General features: G+C 41.1%; 1 protein-coding gene and 1 long non-coding RNA gene across 12 annotated transcripts in view; one reads left to right on the top strand and one right to left on the bottom strand.

Moving 5' to 3' along the window:
* The window catches only part of Meltrin (disintegrin and metalloproteinase domain-containing protein meltrin), a 77,802-nt gene that overhangs the window by 18,758 nt on the left and 34,324 nt on the right, over positions 1 to 24,720 (top strand). The window contains exon 1 of one of the 11 annotated variants that reach the window (XM_022806480.2): positions 15,812 to 15,942. The exons of 8 other annotated variants lie outside the window; for them this stretch is intronic. In XM_022806480.2, the coding sequence (XP_022662215.1) occupies positions 15,895 to 15,942 (48 nt within the window). In that variant the 5' untranslated portion in view covers positions 15,812 to 15,894. Of the gene's footprint in view, positions 1 to 15,811; positions 15,943 to 24,720 lie in introns of those variants that run through there. 2 more of the 11 variants (XM_022806475.2, XM_022806482.2) reach the window with 2 other exon arrangements.
* On the bottom strand, positions 4,637 to 24,670 carry LOC147755643 (uncharacterized). Its single transcript, XR_015329257.1, has 4 exons — positions 21,794 to 24,670; positions 8,662 to 21,420; positions 6,659 to 8,421; positions 4,637 to 5,828 (listed from the first exon to the last, which is right to left on the bottom strand). It is a non-coding gene; the product is annotated as an uncharacterized LOC147755643 (long non-coding RNA).

Here is a 24,720-nt window from a genome sequence, read left to right as displayed (position 1 = left end):
TCTAGAAATAAGTAGGTTTTCTCTATCCCGTAAGGGTAGCTTCTCAATTGCTGAGACGACAGCCTTTAATTGTTTATACGAAGATGATCAAGTCTGTCGTGGGCCCGCTGAAGAACACTTTAAAAAGCCCTTTTATATCCAAGGTACACGAAGCCATTTAAACGTGTTGTCTCAACATTGCTTTAAGTGTAATAAAAAAACTTACAGAGCGAGCTCGAGTGATAGGATAGCGGCAAGTTCGCACGTAAGTGATGCAATAGACACCAAAGGCACCTGTTACTATGAAATACTCGCTAAAAACAAACAGTGAATGCGGATTGTGATCTCGAATTTTTCGAACGACTCATGAATCGCTGGTACGGCGGTCGAAAGAACATCGTGTGCTTACCTGATGACATTGTTAGACTCCATGTTTGTACCTCAATTACTTTAACTTGGATTGAGCAAAACAACATGTAACGTTGGCTTCAACCCGCGATCACAGGGCTTTGTCATCCATGCTCTAAAAAAGACGACTGGTGGACAAACAAATCTCACTATCGATATCCTTCGCGAAATTACATATAAGAACGCCAGAATTCCCAAAAGCCATAACGTTAGAATAAGCGTGTAAAAAATAGATACAAGTACTTCTAACACATACGACAAAATCGTTCTTATAGCCATTCAGTTTCAGGGTCTGCCAGATTCGCTGATAACGGCCTAATAGCATTGTATATCTGGTTCAGTCAGGCTAACTCTGTGTATTCTGATTTAATTATAATTTATATTGCTATCATAACTAGAAGCCTTTAAGGTTAGTTATTCTGTCACTCTACTAGTTATGTGCGATAAAGTACCAGAAAAACACGAAAATAACAGGTAAATAGTGGTCTTCAAACTAATAATACAAAACCTGCTTTACTCAGAGAAATGTTTAACATCGGGTGTAGTCTGCGCACTTAGGAGCTCTGGGTGCAGTGCCCTATACAAAACAATTGTTGATAATGATATCAACTGTTGCAGTTTCCATGTATTTCGAAATGTATCCTTTATTACAACGACTAACTGTTCAAAGAACAAGAAATAACGAGTTTTTCCTATATTTTTCAACCCGTATATTGAAAGCGTGAACGGCATACATTGTATCTCGCTCTAAAACTTGCGATGAAGTTTCCCAAAAGCCAAAACTATGTTTTTTTATATATTTCCGATAACTAAATCCGCTTTGCCGTTGAAATTCTTCAAATGGATTATTTACGTATTTTCAATTTTATTCTTGTGAACATCGTAATATTGCTCGTGTCGCAAAGATAAATAAGATACACAGCTCTCCTTACATAGTTGCTTGCAGAATTACTAAATGATTATCGAGTCTAATTCTAAGAAAACAAATCTGTATAAAAGAACTACTGCCAGTGTATAATTTCTGCTTCATACTGCAATATATATTGCAATTACGTTGGAGCGTACTGCTCGAGAGTTTTCGCACTTCATTCTTGCCTGGGTTGAAAAAGATAAGTTACTGTTTGTTTCCATGTATCCGTCTCAACGGATACTAAATGTGGCTTACAAGACAAAGCACGCGCTGTTGTCTATGGCGATACGCTTTTGAAGAGATAGGATTTCTTAGAAACATTCCGAGTTTTTTTACAACTTAAGTGTATGATACTTGGTGTTAGTTATTTTTCCAGTTCCTCTACATATACAAAATGCATGTGCTTTGTTTTTACCACGTTCAGTCCCTGAGAAGGTTTATTACGTCTAAAAAGAGGCTCCGATCATTGCATTGTGTTGTTCTGTACTAATAATAGCTCACACCCGTCTGTAACCAGCGTTCCGGTCAAATCTGAAGGCAAATTATGCCAGCGTAATGCATCTAGGTAATGGTTAGGATCAGTCACTTTGCATATAGTTAGGAAGTAATGAGAAGCAATACGATTACCTTACGGGCCACGTTCATATTCAAGGCCTGCAATACCTTTGACGTGGTCCACTAGTCTTACTAATGCCTTAGACAATACCGAACGTTCATTTAACGAGCCGTCAACAGTATTTGGGATTTCTTAAAATAAACCGAAATTCATTTGTGATTCAGTTAACGCTGTCGCGTACACATGTTTCTGTGATCGGCGGCCCTTTGCTAAGAATTCACTAATGCCATAGACACGACATAAAGTGTAGTCACTGAAAGATGTTTGTGTCTAACTTGAACTACCAATTCTATGCATACGTACGATACGATACTCTTATGTCGCCGTTTTTTGTGCGGAAACTGGCTTTAGTGTTTAAGCTCACCACATATCTATTTCTATACAGTGTTTGCTGGATTTCGAGACTTTCTAGCTTCGAAGACTAATGCCCTATTATTATTATTGTTATTATGAATATGAACGTCCACGAACTTTTTCTTCTTTTTTCAAATACCAAACCTGGCAGCATAGATAACCAGCGAAACTTCTATAATATAGTAGACACGCACGTATAAAATTAAAACCCTGTTTATTCGTTCGTTGATCTCGGGTTGCGCGCGCGTTCATTCATCATAATGAGCAACGTCACCGCGTCCGCTAAGTGTCGGTGTTCTCCTTAGCCAGCTACGTTTGTGTGAGCGAATCTGTCACCTAAATTCGCGTGACGTACTCGGCTCGCTATCCTGTCTTTAAACTCGGACTGTTATACGGACGACCATTGAGCAGACTGCGTCTGCGCATTTCCTCCATTCACTCGTTCGGTGGCCCCAATAGCACTTGATTCCATCTTGTCATAGTCGTTCGCCGTCATGCGCCAGCAGATGTGGCGTATTGCTGGTATGAAGCTGGCTTGTACTGCTATCTTCGCAGACCACTGCGTCAAGAAAATCGCTCGTGGGCGTGTGGCCCGATTTTTGCGCGTCGCTCGGTTTACGCTGATGCGTAGAGCATGAGAAAAAGGCGATCAACAAGCGCAAAAACGGATGAAACTTGGCTTTTGCACAAACGACGTCATTGTGCTTCTCCCCCTCCTAATGTTGACTGTCACGACAAAGTCACAAACACACGCCCACCATAAGGTTTGCACTGTCCAGCAACGTTTGTGATTTTTCAAACTGCATTTTCGGAGAAGAAAAAGCGTGGTCAGTAACTGTAGGTAAAAACTGAGTGCAAAGAAGTTCGTGTTGCTGCTACACCTGAGTCGAGAATCGATCCAAGCAGACACACGTAGAATATCAGGGAATGCAGTATATCGTGAATTTGTGTTGAACTGTGGGCCTGCGCTGATGCTGTATGAAGTGTTCTGTTAACATTGTTGTGGGCCCTCGGGTCAATAAGATTGATTCTGCTTGAGCACCTATTCATGGCGAGTGCTCAATCGTCTTCTGCTTCGAATTGTTTCTGTGGAACGATGATCTGTTGCCGTGTGAATTTAGTATACCTTTGTTGTTAGATTGATGAATCTCAGCCAGCCAATGAGTGTTGTAGACACTGCGGCTGTTTTTGCCAGACTTGGCTTTTCTATACTGCTAGTTGTGCTATGATGGTGTTGTCGTACATTTCGGCGGTGCGCTCAACCTTTGCGTGGGTAGATTACGTGCCGGCTACTGCATCGTTAGCGATCGATTTGGCGCTTGGATAGGTGACGTTCATTACGTCTATTGAGCAGAACTGAGCAGGCAGATAGTTATGGAGAGTCAAATCGACAAAAAAACGGGGGGGGCAAAAAGGCTGTAATCACATAAACTGCTTTCTGCCGGCCAGCTTCTGCGGATCGTCGAAGTCTACGCTGTTTTCTGTGTGCAGGGCTATTGTCCCCGTTTCTGGTGCATCTTGTTTATCTGCCATAAGAACAGCTGATTCGACTGCTGTAGCAGTTACTGAAGAAGTTAGATTATGCACACTATAATGCCGCAGAAATGACCAGTGGAGAGCTGAAAGAGAGGCAGCAGGGTTGGGGAAGGAATGAAGATGAAAAATCACTTTTTCTTGGCTAGCGATAGTGTATTGTTCTTAGTACTGGTTCTAGATTGCGATATCTGTAACGAGTTATCTCCTATTAGACTATACAAGCAAAAGTCATGACAGACCATTAGATGTCAAAGCTTGCTACTTCAGCGCCCACCGAACGGCAAATGGACAGTGCGATACCGTTAACAACGGCGCACGACAGGGATCAAAGTACGGGGGACTACTAGTGGTAGTGGTTGAACAACGAGTCCCAGCGAAAAGCCGAAATCGAGCGAGCGACCGACCGACGGACAGAATGGCGGCCCTTCTGCTGCCAGTCGCCCATAGAAGGAATTTGGCTATTGTATTATGCCACCCAGCGGGAAGCGTTCCGGAAATCCTTTGAGACGTCAGTCAGTCCTGAGGGTTCACATCTGAGCAACAGTACTAGCCTCGTTTAGTCATACGTGCGGTGAGGAAATGCGAGCTTTTGCAGGTGTTTGTGTGAATTCGGATGACTTTTCTGAGCTGAGCTTCTACGTTGCGCAATGTTAACGTTAAGTGGCTCTGAGCTCGATTTCTTTACGCCAAATCATAATTGACAAACTTAAAACTTTATTTGATTGAGATTAGTGAATAGCAAATTAATTGTAATCTGAGTTTTTGGTTGCGTTTTAACTAGTAATTGATCAATTGACAACGGTGCATTTAAATAATAACGACAAATGGCAAAAAACGGTTTTTGCTTTTTTTTTTTTAATGATATACGTAGATAGCGTTACAAGTACGCCATTGCATAGCAGGTATGTTGTCACGTTTCCATCGTATACATCTTCCATTCCACCAGTTACATTTTGCCAAAACAGATATAATTAGATATTTCATTCCCTCATAGCGCTGTTTCAAATAATTCTGTGCTTGTAATTTCGATCATTATTAAACGTTGTCACCTATGGCCTCTGTCCGTTGAATTCGTCTGTAAAATTTTGATTTTTTTTATCTGCCCACTTACTAATTCTTTTTTTTTTTCTGCGTACAATATATCCTATATTATTCTATTGATTTTGATGAAAGCGCCTTCCCCTTCTTTCTAGCTTCCCAGATTTTGATTCACTACGAACATTATGAGTCACAGAATTGCCTTCGTGCTCGAGACTCCACACGCACGTTGCGCTACGCCACGTCGGGCTGTTAAAAGCGTCCAGCAATCTGGCGATTCATTCAGACAAGCAAGAGAATATCAAACCGGGAATGATAGTGCTTTCCGTCGGCGTTTTCGGTTGGTATGACGAAGAAGCCGTACGCTTGTCAGGCAACACTGGCAATCGTTGTGGTGTTGCCTATATGCCATGGCTATGATAACCACGATTACATTGATGATGGTGCAACTGATCCGTAGCAAAAGCGCGTATATTTAAAGTGAAGAGTAGTGGACTGGCTGGCGTTGGCGCAGTTCACGGTAGGACGATTCGTGTTGGCCTGGCAGTTTGATGTCCTGGATAATTTTGCCTGAGAAGGAACCGTAGATGTTTCTTTTCTTTTCGCTTTCTTGTTTGTTCTACTACTACTTGTCTTGCTGTTGATGCTACAATAATCGCTATTGTAGTTGCAACGGCATCAACTGTCATGCGCGAAGCAGCGCGCAGAGGAAGCCGCAGGTGACTGGTCTCTTTCTAGCAACGACAAATAATTTTCAATGAACAGATATTCTTCTCCGTGGCTCACTAACGGGTCATGCATCGGAAAATCAGAGGAGCGCCGTCAATATTATACGCCTTTCTTTCTTCGTAGAGTTTTCATTTGTGTTCCGTCGGAGCGTTTCCGTATGAAGTTAGCGATTGAGACAAGTTACGGCCATGATTGCTTATTTGTATTTCGCTTGCTTTGGCGTGGAGACACAGATCATTTAGATATGTGGAACCAACACTGGGAAAAAGGACAAATCAAGAAGCTTTTAGTAGCATTAGACGGAAGTATGAAAACTTATGATTGTCGTGCTGGACGAATAATCTTCTATTTTTACCATGCTGTCTTTATTATGATGATCAGTTTATTGATAATATAGGTGCGCCTTTACACACAAGTTACAATTGAACTTAAATATGTTTTGAATACGATTCGAACGTACATGGACACACAAAGTTGTTGTGTACGTTTTCATATTAGTCGAGATAAGAAAAAAAAATGCTTGTTATTCAGACGTTGGCGTGGCCTTTAAGCGGCGACCACCAGTTTTCTTTGGCCAGAGGCTCGCCCGTCCTAGTCAGCGCATCGATCATGATAAATATTAAGGCCAGTACTGACCATTCTGAGAGGTAATCTGTCTGGCAGGATCCTTTTCAGCAGCATTATCTTTTTGCTTGTCAGAATGTAAAGCTTCCTTTTTCTTATCAACTTTGATTGTACATCATATGTAAACAAGTAACTATTTTTTAATAAGACTCGTCTACCAGTTTTCCGGTAATTATACTTTTGTTTTTCCGTCGCTCGAGTTGCTGTTATTGTTTTATTAAATCTGTTGCTGTTGTTGCCGCTTTTATAGCGATAACGATTATATTTCTCGTTTTGGAAACCATGTCGAAACGTCCTAGCACGGAGCCACCAAAGCAGTGCTACCAACGAATTAAGCAATCAGCGTGCTCGCTCTTTGTTGGACTATGTATTACTGAAAAACCATGCTTGTTATCTGTAGAGGGGTGATCGGAAGGAGATTAGTATAGTAAAGGGGATCTCCCTTTTACACCTACGGCATTTACCCGTTGAGCTGTCCTTGCCGTTTGCTTTTCCTCATTGTTACGGACGCTATATTGTGGCACTCGTGCATCTGGACAGACGCCGTCTGTCTGTTGTTGCTTTGCTGGACAAATAACTTGAAAACAATGGGCGAGTAAGCAGCGATGGAACTAGCACGTTGCGACACTGTTGGATTGTCACACGCCCAAGCTGTTCTCAGCGTTCCGTGTCGCCGTCGGCGTACTGGACGCTGTAGTAAAGCGGCTAAGCTCTCCTTTGTCTTTCGATTTTGCTATGCGTAGTCCCGTTTGCACTAACCACTGGAGAGCTACCGCAAGCAAATTACGGCAAAGATGAGGGTGAGATGCCGCATGATGATAGAGATGACGATGTCGTAAAAACCACCTATGGGAGACCAGAGCTAAAACGAGACGAGATTAAAGAGGGGCGAAAAGTGGAGATGAAAGATGACTGAGAAACTTTTGTTATGTTAATTTTGCATACACCAGCCAAGCTTGTCGTTCACATCAATGAATGAACGTGTAAAACGAGTACGGGCTGTAGAAAACGTCAGTTCGTGAGACGGGCCATGAATGGGCCGACGGGCGATTAGTCAGAGTTCTACCTTTAACTTCACCTACGTGGAAGGTCACACGATTTCGACCGAAAACAAAAATTTGAAAACATATGTGGAGTCCTACATAGACTCGATTTTTGCTATCTGACAATGAGCAGACTTGTTTTTGCATCTGGGAGATTTATACGACATTATTATGCATACAGAGGCAGAACGCATTGTTATGTTTATGAAACGGGTTACTGCTAGATGCAGTCTTTCTGGAGCGTCCGTTCTGATATTATTCTTCTCACAATAAAATTTGCATTTCTCGTTATTAAAGTGATTTGCATTTGATGCTTATATTATTGTTGGCTAGATGTGTAGTAGTTCGCCTGCGTTCCATCTCGAGGCTACTTGATAAGATGTTACGTGGTTCTGATCGCAAACGTACTGTTTATTTTTAGTCGTGTATTTCGAGTTTTTATTACGTCGTTCATAGAGGAAGTCGCGTTTCTGACGCGAAAGTCGTATCTTTTTTCTGTCAAGCTATCTCCAGTTGAAAAAAAACAAGCGCAGCGTTGAGTCCTACTTCAAACGTACGAGGTAAGGGTTGGTATTGAACCGTGTATGCAACCTTAAATAATTCGTAAGTTTACACTAAAGGCAACTATGTGACGATTTTCAAGGTTGCGCTTAATTGCGCCTATATAGATACATCAAGTGAAGGCGGTCATGGTGAAGAGTGTCAGCGGGCTCCTGAAGCCTCATTTGAATCTACCAACAACTTACTCTTATGCTGGGAGACAACGATTCAGTTTCCAGCTGCGGCGCCTCGTTTAACTCGGGATCTCGACGTGAAGAAGACTGAAAACCTCTGTTCTTGCTACAGATTTCCGAAAGCTTGCGAAGGGAGCAGCTATTAGCTTTATTGAGCTGCTTTTGGTAAGGGCGTATTTAGTACAGACCGCTTAATGTAATTGTTTCTTGGGACCTTGACGCTTTCGGTTCTTATTGGCATTTATACAAAAAGTTGACCGTTGTTTAGGCATTGGACGCTGAGTTCTTGACATAGTTCGTGACGAAACGATTCGTTAGATCTACGCTTGACAAAAGTTACGACATCCGAAACAATGCGGATCGTCCTCGTGATTTGATGATTGCGTTTTTGTAGTTGCTAAACTCATTCTAGAAGCGGTCGGCACGAAACATCACTTCAAGCTGAGTGCTCTGCCATATATAATTGTAGGATGTCATCACTTTAGTTGTTTGTATTTGAAATATGGAAGCATAAGGGTAAAGTCTTTAAGAAAACGTTTGCCTAGCTGATCGATCATTTTAACAACTACATATGTCTTAATAGTAACTAAAAGTTAAACCCTCGCAGAAGGTATTTTAAAAAGATAATTAAGTTCTATCTAACATATTTGTCCAGAAAGTAGCCTAATGTTTGAAGTCAAGAAATTTTACCAGATTTTTTTCTCTCCTCGATATGTGAAGGATTATTTGGGATTTTGTTAGTCCTAAGTTTCGTAGGTTCAAATCATTCGATTTGAAGCGTCGGACATACCGTGTCAACTGCAATAGTAATACAGTCAAGCATATGTAATATGGTTAAGTAATAGTTCCTAATTTGCTGGTACTTGAGCGGTTTTCTCATATTTGTATTTGCTTTTATATATGTACAGCACATTTATAAAGAGAAGTTCCGGAGCGAACGGAGCGAAGCGTCATTCTGGAAGGTCGCCAAGCTTGAGCGCTAGCTCGACTCTCGGCGCCGCCTCCACCCTGTTGCTGCCGCTAACAGCCGTTTGTAGATGCCCCTGTAGGGCGACTACACTACCGTCTATGGTGGTGAGCAAATGTTCGCACGATGTTTTCCTTTCGACGCAGAAGAAACTGTCGACGACAAGCGAACACTCTTCAGTGTCTTCCTCAGGCGCATGCGACAAGAAATTTCGAACTGCGAGTTTTCTCGTCCAAATATGGGACGAAGTAAGGGCACACAGTCACTTACCCATGGATACATCGTCATACACACATACGCATTGACAGACAGGCAGGCGGGCACACGCTGCCAAGAGAAGGGCAAATAGCAAAATGTAACGAAACAGACTGCTAAGCCTATTGTTCGATGGTCATTGTTCTCTGTTTACCTACACACTTATTCGTTCTCGGAATAAAACAGTCCAACGTGAAACTCTTCATTCGCTTGTTCATTCATTAGGATTTATTTCACGGCAGATGCATCATATCATTACATTTTATCGCATAAGACGTTTCCCTTCAAGCTGAACTCGTTGTTGGACGGTCGAAACATCGTTGTAGCTATCGAGTTCATACAGAAGATGCTTGTACATGACCGGTAGCATTTCGTCAAATCAGATTTTGTCAATGGAAAAGGGACGACGTTGCTGATTAAGATAGCAGCTGACAGATCACTCAGATATTCCGCCAGCAGTAACCCAATGGTACAATTTCGATCTTCTTTGGGCATTTAGAATTCTCTATTTGGTAGTATTAGAGCCATTGTTGCGATTTCCTTTTTGCGAAATACATATGCATCGGTAACTTTTTGATTGCTGTGCACTTTTTTGGTCACGGATTCATACATTGTTATAATATTTCGGTACAGAATCACCTTTAAATTGATTACTGCTAACTTATTTTTCTTGGTACATCAAATGAAAAAGCCCAGAAGCGAAACTCCTGTAACCTGGCTCGTCTATCGCAAGAATTAAGCTTACTTTTTACAGACTTCAAAGTTCAGTTGAAACGCAAAGTTCCTGGTTATCGAGAAGAAAAGATACGGTACTAAATATACCTCTCTTTTCTGTACACCGGCAAAGTCATTATTATTACTAAAAGCGATTACTCAAAAAAAGTTTAATAACACCTTTGAAATATATTGCATACTAAATATAACATATAAAACGAATGTATTTCCGTTCTAGAAAATACTAACCTAGTAAAGTAGTCGGAAGGTGAAGATACCTAATATCAGTGATTCGCTTAGATGCAAAGGCAAACGGATCTTTTACAGTTTATATGTCTGTATTCTCAGCGGCGTCTAGCTTGATATATGTGATGCAGGCTATACACTTAAGCCAATTATACCCACAATAAATAGATAAAACAAACGATTCGTTAGTGTCCTTCGTGTAGTCATGACTGTTGCTGAGTGATGGCTCTATGCGCGCCACTGAGCTGCGTATTAAGATTGCAATTCTAGCCTCGTACCACTACAGGAAAATTTAGAGTTGATATTTTTTTTTTTTTTATAGAAGAAAATACACAACAAGCCCGGTTGTTATTATGTTGCCTTCGCAGATAGGAGTCATTCCACTATCAAATATGAGAAAATCTGGAAGGCTTTTGAATCAGACTAATGACTGTGTTATCAGTGTCAGGAGTGTCAGGAAAAGAACCAAACCTTGTATTGGAAAAGTTATTATACAATAAAATACGTGTAAGAATTCTCCGGTACTAGATAGACGTCGTTCAAGTTAGGATATAGTGTGCGTCCTAGAATGGCCAAATGGATAAAATACATTATAGTTCCGTTTATGCTGGGCGAAGAGCGTAGTTTTCTGAGATTGAGTTGTCTCCTAAAAATGAAGCATAGTTCGATCGGCATACTAAATAAATGGCGGGAATCGTCAAAAATTATTTATCTTAAGTAGGATACGATTTGCGAGTTTTGTTAGTGATTTTGAACGGTATTTGGTTTGCTTGGATTGAGTAAATAATATAGCAATTTTTGATCGATAAACTTCAAATGTTCAATTAGCACCCGAGGGCGATGTCTTTCTCGTATCTTTGCCATTTCATTTCTTATAGTATATGCCTGTTCACGAGGCATAAAACAATAAGTAATTGTTAGCATTGTTGCTAGAATAACAGTTATTATAACAATCAGCTCCAGCTAGAAGGCCATTGAGGAATTATATTTTAGAAACCTTTACATTTTTTGGCATATCTATTTATGCATTTGCATAAGGGGTGGGTCGTTAGGACAAAGCAATCATTAAGTGTAAGTAAGCGTTCCTTGGTTTGGCTGGCGAGGTCTATCCGAAGCACAGAACACCTACAGCTGTGAATTTTGACAGCTTATACTGTAACTTGGTTCGATTGATTCTAGCATTTATAGTTACGTGCCAAGTTGCAGTGGCAACTGCGATATCCGTTTTCTAAGCAACAGATTAAAGTTTGATGTGAATTAGGTAGTGCCTTGAAAATCGATTGTTGATTTGAAAATTCGTGGATTAGCTTTGTCCTCGCGGTCTTTCTCGTATTCAATGTTTTCCCTCTTGCTTCAGCGTAAAATTAAGAGTAAAGATTATTGTGCTAACAATAAGATTTAGTTCGTCACGAGTGAATCTTTAAATCCGCCAGAATAGCTAAAGCATTTGCAGTGGAGGTAAATTTATGGCATTTTCATCTGTCACATTGCCGATGTGTTGAGTCAACATTGAATTCCCAGTTCTTTTTCTGTTCGACAGTTTATGTGGTGGCAAAATCCATATGAAATTCACAAATCATTCTGTCTTCTTCCTCCCCCCCCACACGTTTCCCGCCAGATGGCAACGCTGTGTCGTGCTCGGCTTTAATGCGACCGAAATTTCCTAATAAAAAACAGTCTTCCGCGTTATCTGCAGGGCGTAAGCGATATAGATGCCCGGGTTTTCTGTAGAATGATGGAGATACGTGCACGTTTTTTGTCGTTTATATGGCTAAAGCAGCGGTTCCACAAGTGATAAACTCGGTAAAAACAAAATTAAAGAAAAGGAGAGCGAGTAATTGTAGCAGTCTTGATACAATTTTATGTTTACATACTAGTGTTCTTTCTGCGTAAATGGCGAGCAAGGAAAACTTGATCACCGATTTTCTACGCTTAGCCATAGATGTCAGTTTTGCACAACGGTATTTTTATTCGTCACAAGTAACAAGCTAATAAGAAAGCTGGTCAGTTAGGTTTAATTAATTGGGTACAATAACGTAGTATTACTCGTCCTTATATTGGTCGATAAGCTCCAGGTCGACAATGCATCATTTAATTGAACATCTTATACTTTTATACGCACATACCGTTGCTGAAAAAATAGTACACAAAGTAGAAGTTTTCGAGTGTCGATATTGCAGTATTCTGGGTTAGGCTTTAAAGTACTTGCACTCATTCAATTGCACATAATTATTGTTTATACGGTAATCATATTATTTGCAGCTGAAAAACTCCTACACTTGTGTACTTTTAAACTGTATCATATTTGTATGGTGCGATGCCCTTGAGTGTTTTTCCTGTATTGAACGTCTCTATTCGTGGGACAATCGTCCTATATTTGCCGCTTCATATATTTGCATGTGATAGTTATACGGAAAGTTAATGTTTCCTTTCAATGATACAGATTCCGCGGCTCCTTTTTTTGAGTCAGTTTCTTCTTCAGACGACGTGACATTACAACTGACGTCGCCGGCATCGTGCATTGGAGTCAAACGAAAAACAATGGAGAGCCAATTGATTGCCGTGATAACAAATAGTAGCAACGGCAACAACAAGAGGCACCCACTAGCAATCGAAAGCTGCTAGCCTACTGCTGCCATACGGCAATTCTTGTAGATTCGTGGTACGATTACCGCTCCCTTGATAAATCATTGACAGGCTGACGTCTAGCATTTTTCATTAGTCGGTAGCTGTTGATAAAAGGAGGTATCACAGGCTTCGCTATTTATTTGTCTGGCCAACGCTGAGGCGTCGAGTTTTGGTGATAGACAACGAATGACATGTGGGGCGTCGTTCACTTCTAACGAGCTACATTTTGTCCAACCACGTGAATCGAATATGTTATATATTATTATTAAAAAAATCGTGTACAAATTTTTTTTACATTTTCTACATTTGTCGTACGTTTGTCATAATCATGATTACGAAGCTAAAGCCGAAATACCTTGACGTGACGTGAAAAAAGGTTTGGTTTGGTTTGGTCTAGGGCGTCAACTGTAGCTGGATTTAGATTTAAAGGCAATCTGTCATAATAATACGATTTTTAGCCACACGGCCTTACTCTAAATACACCTCTTGCCGTTTTACAAGAAGAGGCTGATACTTTGTTTCTTCGTAGATAGCATCGACCAGTTTTATAGAACGAGCACTACCCGTATCGTTCTTGGCTAGGGTCTAGTGGTTTCTTCAACTTAAACAGTTGTCTCAGAGGATCATACTTTGCTGTGATCGGTAGCAACTGGATCAAATCTGTATACAATCCGTACCCGATGTTCAGCTTGCCATTCGTTTTAAGCGTAGGTTAATGAGAGACGATTACTAGTAAGGCATTGGCAATAGTTTAATCAACAATATGGCAGTCGAAAACACCAACAAAGTTCGAAACTGAGGTATCGTATAACAAATGTTTATCTACATATGATTTTTTTTCCGCTTTTTATGTCCCTATTTGCTGCTATTTGCACTGTATGGTGTAGACGTGCCATGGGCCCGAACTATTCATCGTCCAACGGATATGTGTATCTTGTAGCCGACAAATCGCTACTTTTAACATATCCAAGATGCAGATGCGTCATTCCTGCCTATTCGGAACCCATCAGCGTATGAGAGACAGGGGCCGGGCATGGTTGCATGCTGTGCAGTACACGGGATTCATTTATAAAATGTGGGACAGTAGATTTTCACTTACGTACAGAACATGTCTTAGATGCCATGTGGCGTGATGCGCTGCAGTACTGTCGTTTGGCAAACTTTTCGATCAGGCACACCAATCTTAAAATTACACTTCAACTTTTTCGGTTCATACGTTTGTATAACACAATTGTAAACACAATTTAGCTTTTTTCTTTTATACTATTATTACCATACGATTATTTCTGATTTTATCGGCATCATTTGAAGGACGAATTATCTTTGCGTAGTATATTCATGTATGTGCAGGTATGTGCATGTAGCCCGTGGAAACTCTACCTATTGGGCCGATAGGCCTTAGTTGCTGTCAACGCAATCACCCACAGCGAAACGAGAGAGAGAGAGAGAGAGAGAGAGAGAGAGAGAGAGAGAGAGGCAAAAACAACGGACTTGTAGTCCTGCAACGAAAAACAAAGAAGCAACGCTTAGCGTAACACCTGCCTCTCTTTAGCTGCAGCTTATCCTTGTCTTCCGGTGGTTTTACAGTCTGGGACAGCTCCGCGAAGAGAGTATAGCCTAATTATCATATCCAACCAGTCTTATTATGATACCAGCACTGTTAGATGATCACCGACCACGGGAACATCATCTTGACGATTAGCTAGCTCGGTGCATACATCTGTGAGTGACTGTATACGTCATGAATTTTCATGACTTCCACATTAACCCTTCCAGCAGCGAATTCCTAACACAACTACTGTTCCAAATATTTTGATCCATACCGCCTCACACGACTGTTCAGGGGGAGGAGGAGGAGGAGGGGGAAGCAGGAGGAGGGGGGGGGGATGTGTTTTCAGTAACGTTTCCGCCGGGAAAACGGAGAGCAAATAAAACCCGGTTTCTTAACGCTGCGTCATGTCGCCCAAGTTGCATAGATTGGCGCTTGAATGCCTCTCGGGCTACAAAGAGGAAAGAAGGCCGTGGCCGCAAATGCGCCAGCCCAAAAGAAAAATGACGAAGTAGGTGAATAGAGGTGCAAAAAAGTAGCTAAATAAGAGAAATAAGCGGAGGCGACTTGAAGCGGTGAGGATGCGCTGAACGGTCGATGACGCACGAAATTTGTCAAATTTTGCAGTACTTAGGTCCATTTACTAAGACTAAATGTTTCCACTTCTACGTTCGGTGGTCATAGCAGCGTTCGTAGCAGTAAATGGCTGACCCCTAACACAAAGCATAATGTATCCACATTCCCATTCAAAGCTAGACTACCACGCATCCAGGCAAACACGTTACCAATTAAGTGACCACAGAGACACTTAAATAATAACCAGAAGCAGTACTCACTATGAAATGAGGGATGATGAGGAAGCTAATCGATCAAATGCTTTTCCGATCGAAATAATTTCACGGTCGATTTACAATAGAACGACAAAACAAGCAATTTGCAAATTAATTACACCTGAAATGAAAACCTGCTGCCATCTGGGCTCCTTAGCAAATTCTTTTATGTGCCAATACAGTTCTTTGAAGTTAAAACTCGTTAGCGTAGTGAAGAGAAAAAATGTCAACAAAAACCAAGTGGTTCTTATTTTTGTATAGCAACAAACTATTAGGTTCCGATTTATCAACTTGGTAGCTCGGAAAAGTCAATAATTGTTCTCCTAATATTGGCTAATTACAATGCTAATTTAGCAGACTGTTAGAGAGGTAAGACTTCGTTAGATCAGATGTTACGTAAAATGGGTTTCATGTATTGGCCTATCAAATATTTTGGCGATAAATCAAAGTGGTCGGCTACTTAGTCTTTATTTGCCTTATGGCTCGTTCTCTAGACACATACAAAAACGAAACAGTTGGTCGAAGTTAACCAAGTCAAGAGCAGCAGCGAGAGAAAGATGCATAACGACAGTAGAACCTTTTGCTTCTTAAAGCATTCTAACGAACTGCGATCATCCCATACCTTTCTATTTTTTTTGACTGCTATTATAGTGGAAGCCGAGCGCGTCTCAGCTCTTGCTGAAGCGTAAAGGGCGTTCAAAAAAAGAAGATGGCAATGGACAAAGCAGGTGGTGATGCAGGCACTTCATTGGCTACTGGCATATATATGCTACGCATGTCAGGTAACAATGGTACAGGTTAGATATATATATGTATATATATATAATAAAGAAAGGAAGAGAGAGAGAGAGAGGAGGAGGCCACGATTTTTCCGATACATATACTAATCCAGTACGATCTGGTAAATGCTAATGGAAGAATTTGATCATTACCTCCTTCCTACATAGCGCTCGTTACGGAAATCCTAGGAGTATTAGCATGCGTCATACCACTATCTCCCACGTATTTGTGCCAATGTAACGTGGCACGCGGGAATTTCCAACTGGCAGTCATTCACGGTTTGCCATAGCGAAATTATGTGATCATTTCGAACATTCTCGAGCCGCCATTGTAACTCTGCGACGACTATATTACTTGCTCTCTGTCTGTGATATTGTACCCGCCGATACCTGCACGTATGCACGCTAACGACATCTGCATCTACTCAAAAAACTGTAGTTTCAGCAGCGACACAAAATGAACTTTAAATTTGCATTTCGACGGAACCCTTCGCTCCTTTCCAATTTGACTGGTCTCTAAGTAAATTCGCTTTGACGGATCGGTTTCCCCTCACTTTTATTAATCTGCGATTGTTTCTGCAACATCTCGCCTTTATATAGCGATGATAACAGAAAATACTAGCATCATCTGGGTGCGTCATAATAATATATATGCAATAAACACCTTACTAATCTAGGATAAGATTATTATTAGCCTTCATCATGACATCAAGTAAGATGCTAAATGCTACCGAAGTCACTCGGTTCGTCATCTAAGCTGTACAACATTGCGTCCATGCAAGCTGAACATCTTGGACAAAAGCTAAGTACGCTGACGCCGGATCAAGCATTCGTCCCAGGATCCCAGCACTGTGATCCGAGCTGAGAATTTCTGCTAACATGAAGAGATACGATACATAGGAAACCTTAACCATATGTACAACGGTTTCGCTTGAAACTGTTGCAAGAGGTACATAGCATTTAACGAGGATCGAGCCAGCGATCCTAAGGTTTGTACAGCCATAAGCTTATTCGGCAAAAACGCCTTGAACGCCCACAGGGGCTTGGAAATGTTTTAGTCTTCTACTTTCCACGTTCCATTTCATTGGTAAGCTCCTATTAAAATTACAGGTCTATATAAATAGTTCTAGCAATTTTAGAGCTGTTCGCAATGCCCGAAATATCTGCGGCATTATTGTTGGCTCTTATCTTGTACCTTCTTTGAATATCAAAAAGGACACGTTTCCGCGCTACTATTTCAGCCCTAGTGTTTGTATAGCCTTCTGTAAAAAAATATATTTTCAGTTTGAACGCATTGTCGTCGTATCTCGTGTCAAGTCTGTGTTTAAGGCGCTTGTAGTTATTTAGGTCGTATGTAGGAGTGTGCGAAGACCTATCCATTCGACAAAATCACATGACTTCAAGGCATAGCGTTAGCGAACTGGTTCAGAGGCCCACGGGAAACCCAACATAATCAGTCTTCATTTTTTGCTTCTATCCTTGTCTAAGGCTTGACTAAAAAAGTCAACGCGCAACGTAACGTACTTTTGCGATTATTCGTTGGGCGTCAGGTCGGTTTATTTGATGTTCTTGAGGGCTTGCAGTTGTAAATAAAACGAACCAATGCACTAGAACAACCCAGACCCTCATGACGAATCGGTAAACGTGTGGCAACAACAACCTAGCGTAATTTTTTTTCATTTGCGGAACAGAACAGAAATTTTATTACGGCGTGAAAGAACTCTTTACGATTAATTACATTTTATTATATATTACACAGGATTTACAGTCGAACACCCTAAATGTTATTTTAGAAATTGTACAGTCAATTACACTACCACACAACCGCATGTGTTTGCAGCATCACGACGAAAAACTGCAAGCGGGCCGAAATTGAGTTAGAATATAATAGTTTTGCGGTAAATAAAACGATCATTAGCCATCGCATCGATGAATCTGAAGCAGCTCTGTAATAACGTTGGTATATAACCTCTAGGGCCGCGTTTTAAATAATGAATCGTCCCGTTTCAGACCTTGTACGATAAAATAGGATGAAATAAATCTCTTTGCTGAACCAGAATGTTTCGTCATTCTTGCCCAGACCGTGATGCATCTTGCACCACCTCAAATATTACCTCAAACGCTTAACAGATGAGGTATAACCCATAAAAAGCAATGGCTCAATTTCCACAAGCTCATCCGTTCAATGGGCGCGCTCATACCACTATTCTCTGAGCTCGTCCGCGATCACAGCTGTTGTTAGCAGGTCGGTACACACAGGATTTAATAATGAAATTCGCGTTTTGAGTGAGTACAAATACATCATTATCCGTATGTCGTCATCATTCTGGGCTTATTTCGTGGCGATCGCCCGATATTGATCTGATGGCGGCGAAGGCAGCGACTGCGATGATGGGGTTGGTCGTGGTACGGTCTGGGCCATCAATGGCAGCAGCAGGGGTAAATCGCTTAGAGTCGAATAACTTCGTCTCAGGGGAGCCGAGCGAGGTGGCGACAGCCGAGTCGGCAGCCTATGCTGAATATGATTGCTGAAGAAATCGATGATGACGTTCATTGTGACGTTGCTGCTGGCTGTGCTGTTGCTGATAATGATTATTATTAAGGACGGTCGTAATAAGATAGCCATAATCGTAACGAAGCAGAAGATTAACGACTGAACTCGACTAACCTGAGACAAGGTGAAGTATCGATGTAACTGTTTTTCGTAGTTACTACAGCGATCCCGTCTGTGAAACCACTAATTCTGGCAGTCATGTCTTGAGTTGTATATATATATATATAGCTCAATGACAGCTATGTGATTTGGATCAAGAAGTACTATAAATTATTTCGTATACTATATACAATGACTATCTATGCAACAACCCTTATTAACGTATCATAAAGAATGCTACCATGCTCATAAGATATACTATAGATATTACGCAAGAAAGGCGTGCAAATACAAAGAATAGACAGACACGTTTTTCTACGTTTGATCTAGATAATATGCGTATGCATATCGTTTGGAGTGTCTCGCCACCCGCCGTCATGGTGTATATGCAAATGTTTGAGTTTCGTATAATAACTAACCTTCTGGAACAGCTACAGTGACTCCAGCCTTCAGCTAGCTAGTTTTGATACGGACCATTTTGTAATCGTGCACAGAAACCGACGCCTGTGGCACGGCATGCGTTGGTACACGAAAAAATGAAACCCGTTGAACCGCGTGCAAGCAACAATTGCTGGCACACAGTTCTCGGGCCTGATTTCCCCTTTATCTGTTAATCAGTCAAGCCTTTCCCATTGATATACCTCATGACAATCATTGAAATACAGGCATAGGACTAATTTACGGTTTCAACCGTTATAGCATGCATAAGCTTGCCCCTTTTCAGTCGTATGACATCACGTCTGGCCTGCACGGACTACGAAAGAAAAGTATATGTCGGGATTACTGCCACGTATTTTCTGTGCATTCGATCGACACGAGTAGTCGATATTTGCTTGAGAAAAAGAGTCACTTAGCGACTTCTTCAGACGACAAAAAAGCCAGACGTGTCTCACATCGCCTATCGTAAGGGGCGTTTCACGTGCAAAGGTCACGACGAAATGTCTCGGATATTAGAAGATAAACAAAACAACGTTTGGATTATCGATTGGTTTAATATTGACGTAGAATAATCAAACATGTCATTTGGTGGATGGATGGTTTATAGTAGTGTGGAATGACCTCCGCGTGAGAGGTCACACGAACCTCCATAACCATCTGGACTTGATAATGTTTTAGTTTGCTTAGAATTGCGTAAAAAATGAAAGTTTTCTATAATTCCATTTGTATATATGAACTCTGTTCTGAATATTAAACACCATCTATCATTTTGGGTTTTGTTTACTAGAATGTCGCCATTTTTCGATGCTGAGAAAAAATTCAAATCATTAAATTTTATCATTTGTAATTATAGGAAATAAATTAGAGGATAAGTTGTATAACATTGGTGAAATCTACACAGAAATAGTAAACTCATTGTGTATGATTTAAGGTGAGGAAGCAATGTCGCGTTTCTCAAACACCTTTGGTGTTAGGAGCTGCCTTATGAGAGTTGGTGTATGATTAATGTTCCATCCTCTTTGGCGCGACTCAAATTATTGACATCTTGCTTTAAAGTTATGGATCGTTCGGTCGTTTTACAATGTAGTCGTGCCATCTTCTGCCACGTAATATCTATATATATATATAAATCGATCTCCGGGTAACTATTATCGTATGCATTGATAAGTGGACTTCTTTACAATCGCATTGCACTCATCCTCTAAAATACGCGTATCTTCTCGTTGAGGATACTCTGTACGCGCGTTTTGGATTACGAAACAGCACGTACCACGATTTTCTCCGTGCCAGACGGTATCCTTTCTGTCACATGCGAGATATCATCAATGTAACCTACTGGTCAGCAATTATACGGAGTTCAAATATGTACTCTTCAGCGTAGATAGCGGAATCTGAATTTAACAGCCGATTCGATGACATCGCAATAACTCCTTTCTATTTTGCGCGAATCTACTACGTCTTTATACTCTTTGTGTTGCATCGTATCGTCAGCCGACACTGTGGTCGTCCGATTAACTCGCTAGATTTTGAACAAATAGGTATTCTCAAATCCGAAACGAAAAATATCGATGGCACGTATACACCGTAGATCTATTACTACTACGATTTTCTAGATACAACACATTTTCCAGGTCCTTTTTTCCCACGGCAAAAATCGCTCGTCGGCATTGTCGTCACTATAACAACTTCTGGTAAGCAGTCAGCGAAATGAACGAATTGTTATCGTGCGGTACGTTTCGCTAGTGAATAAAGCGGTCTTCCGCCATACAAGTCTGCATTTTCATCCATAATACACAGATAACGGATACAGGAATAACTGGGAACTTCATCCGTCTATTGACGCTTATCCGTCAAGAACGTTTCTGACTGTTATTCGAAATTGAGTATTTGTATTGTTACACCTATAAGTTCGCGTTGTGCGTTATGAATATTTTGTTTGTTTAAACGATTTATCTAGCAACAAAATGTTGAAGAACATTATAGGACGCATGCCGATTACTATCAATCAAACCTCAGTCATACGATGGTAGGGATAGGCTAGCGTAAACTAAAGGTTCTAACCGGTGATGTATAGAAGCGGAAGTGAAGTGTTTCTAAGCACACTAGAGCACCGCGTGTTTAATATATACACTGTTTCCCGGGAAAATGGAGTTTCTGCATATATAAGATTGTAACTCGATTGTAATTGTGTCACATAAGCCCATCTATTGTGTGTTCAGTGGAGGTCTGTCCTTAAGTTTTGAAAAGGAAAAATTTTGAAAGGAACACGCCACACTTAAATCATGTTTGTTATATGCCTTTTGCTTTCCTTTGCTCTACGGCTGGCTTCGTGTGACGCAAGTCTTCGGCATTCACTGTGTGAAGTTCTTGCAAGCAAACCAAAGCAGCCCCTGGAAGTGAGATTTAAGTTTAATAATCTAGACAAACAATTCTACAAAGCTGATGCATAGTCGGAATTGGCCACGCGAAAGCAATCTCACAGTGTACGTGCTTTATTAGGACTACGTACTGTGAACCATTGGGGACTGTGGGAGGTATTGGGAAAATGCGAGGCTCTCAAGGGTTTTCGAGGGTGTCAAATGGCAAACGATCAGTATCTAATCGCGCGTCTGGAGTTCCTTTGCTTCTATTATCATTGCTATTATTTGGGGGTAACACTGAGAACTACCGGGAGAACACAACCACGACAGGAGCAGTCGCAGCGGCACCCACAAAGTCAATTATTAATCCTCAACTGTAGAGATGGCGTTCGGTAGACCTTACCTTAACGGAAGCGTTCAGGCGACCTGGCGGTGTATATCGATTAAGAGAAGATCTTACTGGGCTGAGAATATCATACCAAGGGAAAACATTATGGACGGCTGGTTGGCTTGTTATGGAATGGTGCTATTTCGTAGAACTGTTTTTTTCGGTAATCTGTTTGTTATGTTGAGTCAGTTTCCCCACTTCCTGATTCGCATTAATCTGCACTTTTTTCGTTGGCGAAACGATAGTTCGATCGTAGACGAGCACTCATGAAACAAATATAATACAGGATGATGTCTATTGTAAACTCCGCTTTTACGCTGCAGTCAAATTGGTTGTCACAAGTGGCCTACAGAAATGACTACGTATCGGATGATTAATTTGTTGGAAATGTGTGGCAATGTACCGTTGCTGCTGGTTTAAACATTCATGGGCGATCTTATCACTGTTCGTGAAAATATTGTTAAGGTGCGCTAAATAGTTTGATTATATTACATGTGCTCTTAAGCCCTATCTTAAGTACCCAAACTATACTTGCTATTAGCGAGGGTGTCACCAACTACCAGTAACTTGGTGATAGTGCTTGTTGTTAGTAACAGCAGATGTAAAACTCTAAAAATAAGAAGCAGACTAAAAGTAAAGAACATACAATTGTCGACAGATACGATAATTGTAGACCTGAACGTGTAAAACAGTTTTATAAGAACACTTCTAGAATTCTATAATACAAACTTTAGATTGCTAGTTCTGTCTTTTCGATCGTGTTCGTCTCAGGTACAGATCTTAAGACCGATGAGGGAGGACATAGGAAGAGTACAGAAGCAATGCAAATCGGAAAGCATACGGACACCTAAACTGAGAGTGATGAGGAAGATGATTGCAGTTTTTTTTGTATATCCACGAAGATTTTAGTGTACGTATAAAACGTCTGCCGTTTCTAACGTCTGCTGTAATGAAATGTAACTCTGATGAGTCGGGTACCAGTATAATCGGGTCAATGGAGATGCAGGCTGAGTAAACGGCAAGACTGGATAAATTTGGAAGACACCCCAGAAGAAGCAAGGCGCCAGAGTTCGTGTCAGTTAAGAGAAGTACACTGAAATAGTCTATTATAGAATCTAGTTATACTTGATTATAAAATAGCGATGTATACAATTATAATAATTTGTCAGGAAACAATTGGTTTGAGGTAAACACTCGGAGCAACGACCAAGTTGGTTTAGTGAATTGACTGTTAAATATTTATTTAAATATTTAATTAAAAAAAAAAACATATTAGGTCACGTTAAGAGATCGTTAGGTACATAAGAACCGATGACATGTTGAGTAAAATCAGCAATACCCCCCTGGAGTTTCCTTTTCCTAGGTTCTCATGGAGCAGATCATATTTACCGTTTACTTATTTTTGCAGTATATTCAATCTTTGGGTTTTCCTCGCTATGGATGAAACCTGTAGAATATCATGATAATTAACACTTTGTTAATATTCCCAAAAGTTGAAAAGCGAAGACGGCATACCTTTAGCTTGGTGATAATTTTAGAGCGTAGTGATTATGTCACAGAGACTGAATGGCTACTCTTACCACCTGCCAGTTTCGTAGATAAGAGAAATATCGTTGGATGGTCGTCCTAGACCACGAACGTATAGACCATCTCCGCCAGTGAGCAATTGGATCGGGATGTACCAGCCGTCACGGTTGTCAAAGTAACGTACAAACAGATAGACACTCATCAGTATAACATTAGTACAGTTCCTGTCTGTTCTTCACGATGCCTGCTGTTTTATGTGATCGAGGCTTTTTTTTTGGCAGGAATTAGCACAAAGTGACGGTCATATTATGCTACGACAACTTCTGCCGCCTGCCGCTTTTGCCATGAATGTCTGACAGCTTTCAAGCAGTGTTCTTTCATGACTCTGGATCACGACCCTTAATCGTCGTTCTGGACGTCCCTCTATTGGCCAGCGCTGCTAATTTGAGCAGCTGCAGTTCACGCGACATTGCTTTCGGTTCGGTGAGCCAATTCAAGCCCGTTCGGCTTTTTCCGGTTGGGGTTAATAGAGGAGGAACGAAACAAAATATGGGGATAAGTCACGACGAGCAAAGGATAGAACGTATCGGACGAAGCGACAGGCCGACAGCCAAATGAAAAAGCTTCTTCTATACTCACACTGCAAGGCGAGATTGATACGACTTCGTCTCGAATTACTTAGACATACAATTAACTGTACATACGTATAGACACCACGTCAAACGCGTCTACGAATTCATTGAATCTACACGATCCACATATTGACCATTACTACTTTATAATATTACAATCACAGGCGATAGTAGTACTGTGGTGAGGCTCGACGCGGCGAGTGTGAACACGACCAAGCCTTCAAGATAACGTCGACCTACTTTAAGGATACGATCAGCCAGATGCCACAAGCGCATACCAAACGAATACACTGGCGTATATTCGCGTACACAGAGAAATGTGCCAGTACAAGCTGTGCCCATATACTTTCTAGATATCACGGCTGCAGATTGCCCCACATCCACCCTGCGTTGCCTGCCATCATCTTAAGCGGGCGACGTGACAGCGCAAACTGACGCTGACGCAACGCAGTTATGGTTTGATTAGGAGGGAAAACAAAGGACGCGAAGCGTCAGCAGCGGAAGTGTGCCAGCTGATTTCGTTCTTCCATGTCGTCGAAGGTGCATTGGCGTGATGAAAACTGCGCTTTCGTTCGGTATCGCTTGATTTTATCAGAGCATCTCCAGAAGTGAAACAGGCACGATACGATTGTTGCGGTTATCAGAATGTAGACGCGAAGCGAAGAAGATTCCTATCTGCGTATTATTGCTATTGCAGTTGTTATTATTGTTGGTGCTACGGCGGTTGTCGTCTGCAGCGTTTCGGCATTTTATGTATAGTGAAAGCAGTGGCACACTGACAAG

This window comes from Varroa destructor, unplaced genomic scaffold (assembly GCF_002443255.2).
Source record: "Varroa destructor unplaced genomic scaffold, Vdes_3.0 BEIS01000005.1, whole genome shotgun sequence".
Classification (NCBI taxonomy): domain Eukaryota; kingdom Metazoa; phylum Arthropoda; class Arachnida; order Mesostigmata; family Varroidae; genus Varroa; species Varroa destructor.
This window is presented reverse-complemented; position numbering and strand designations above follow the sequence as displayed.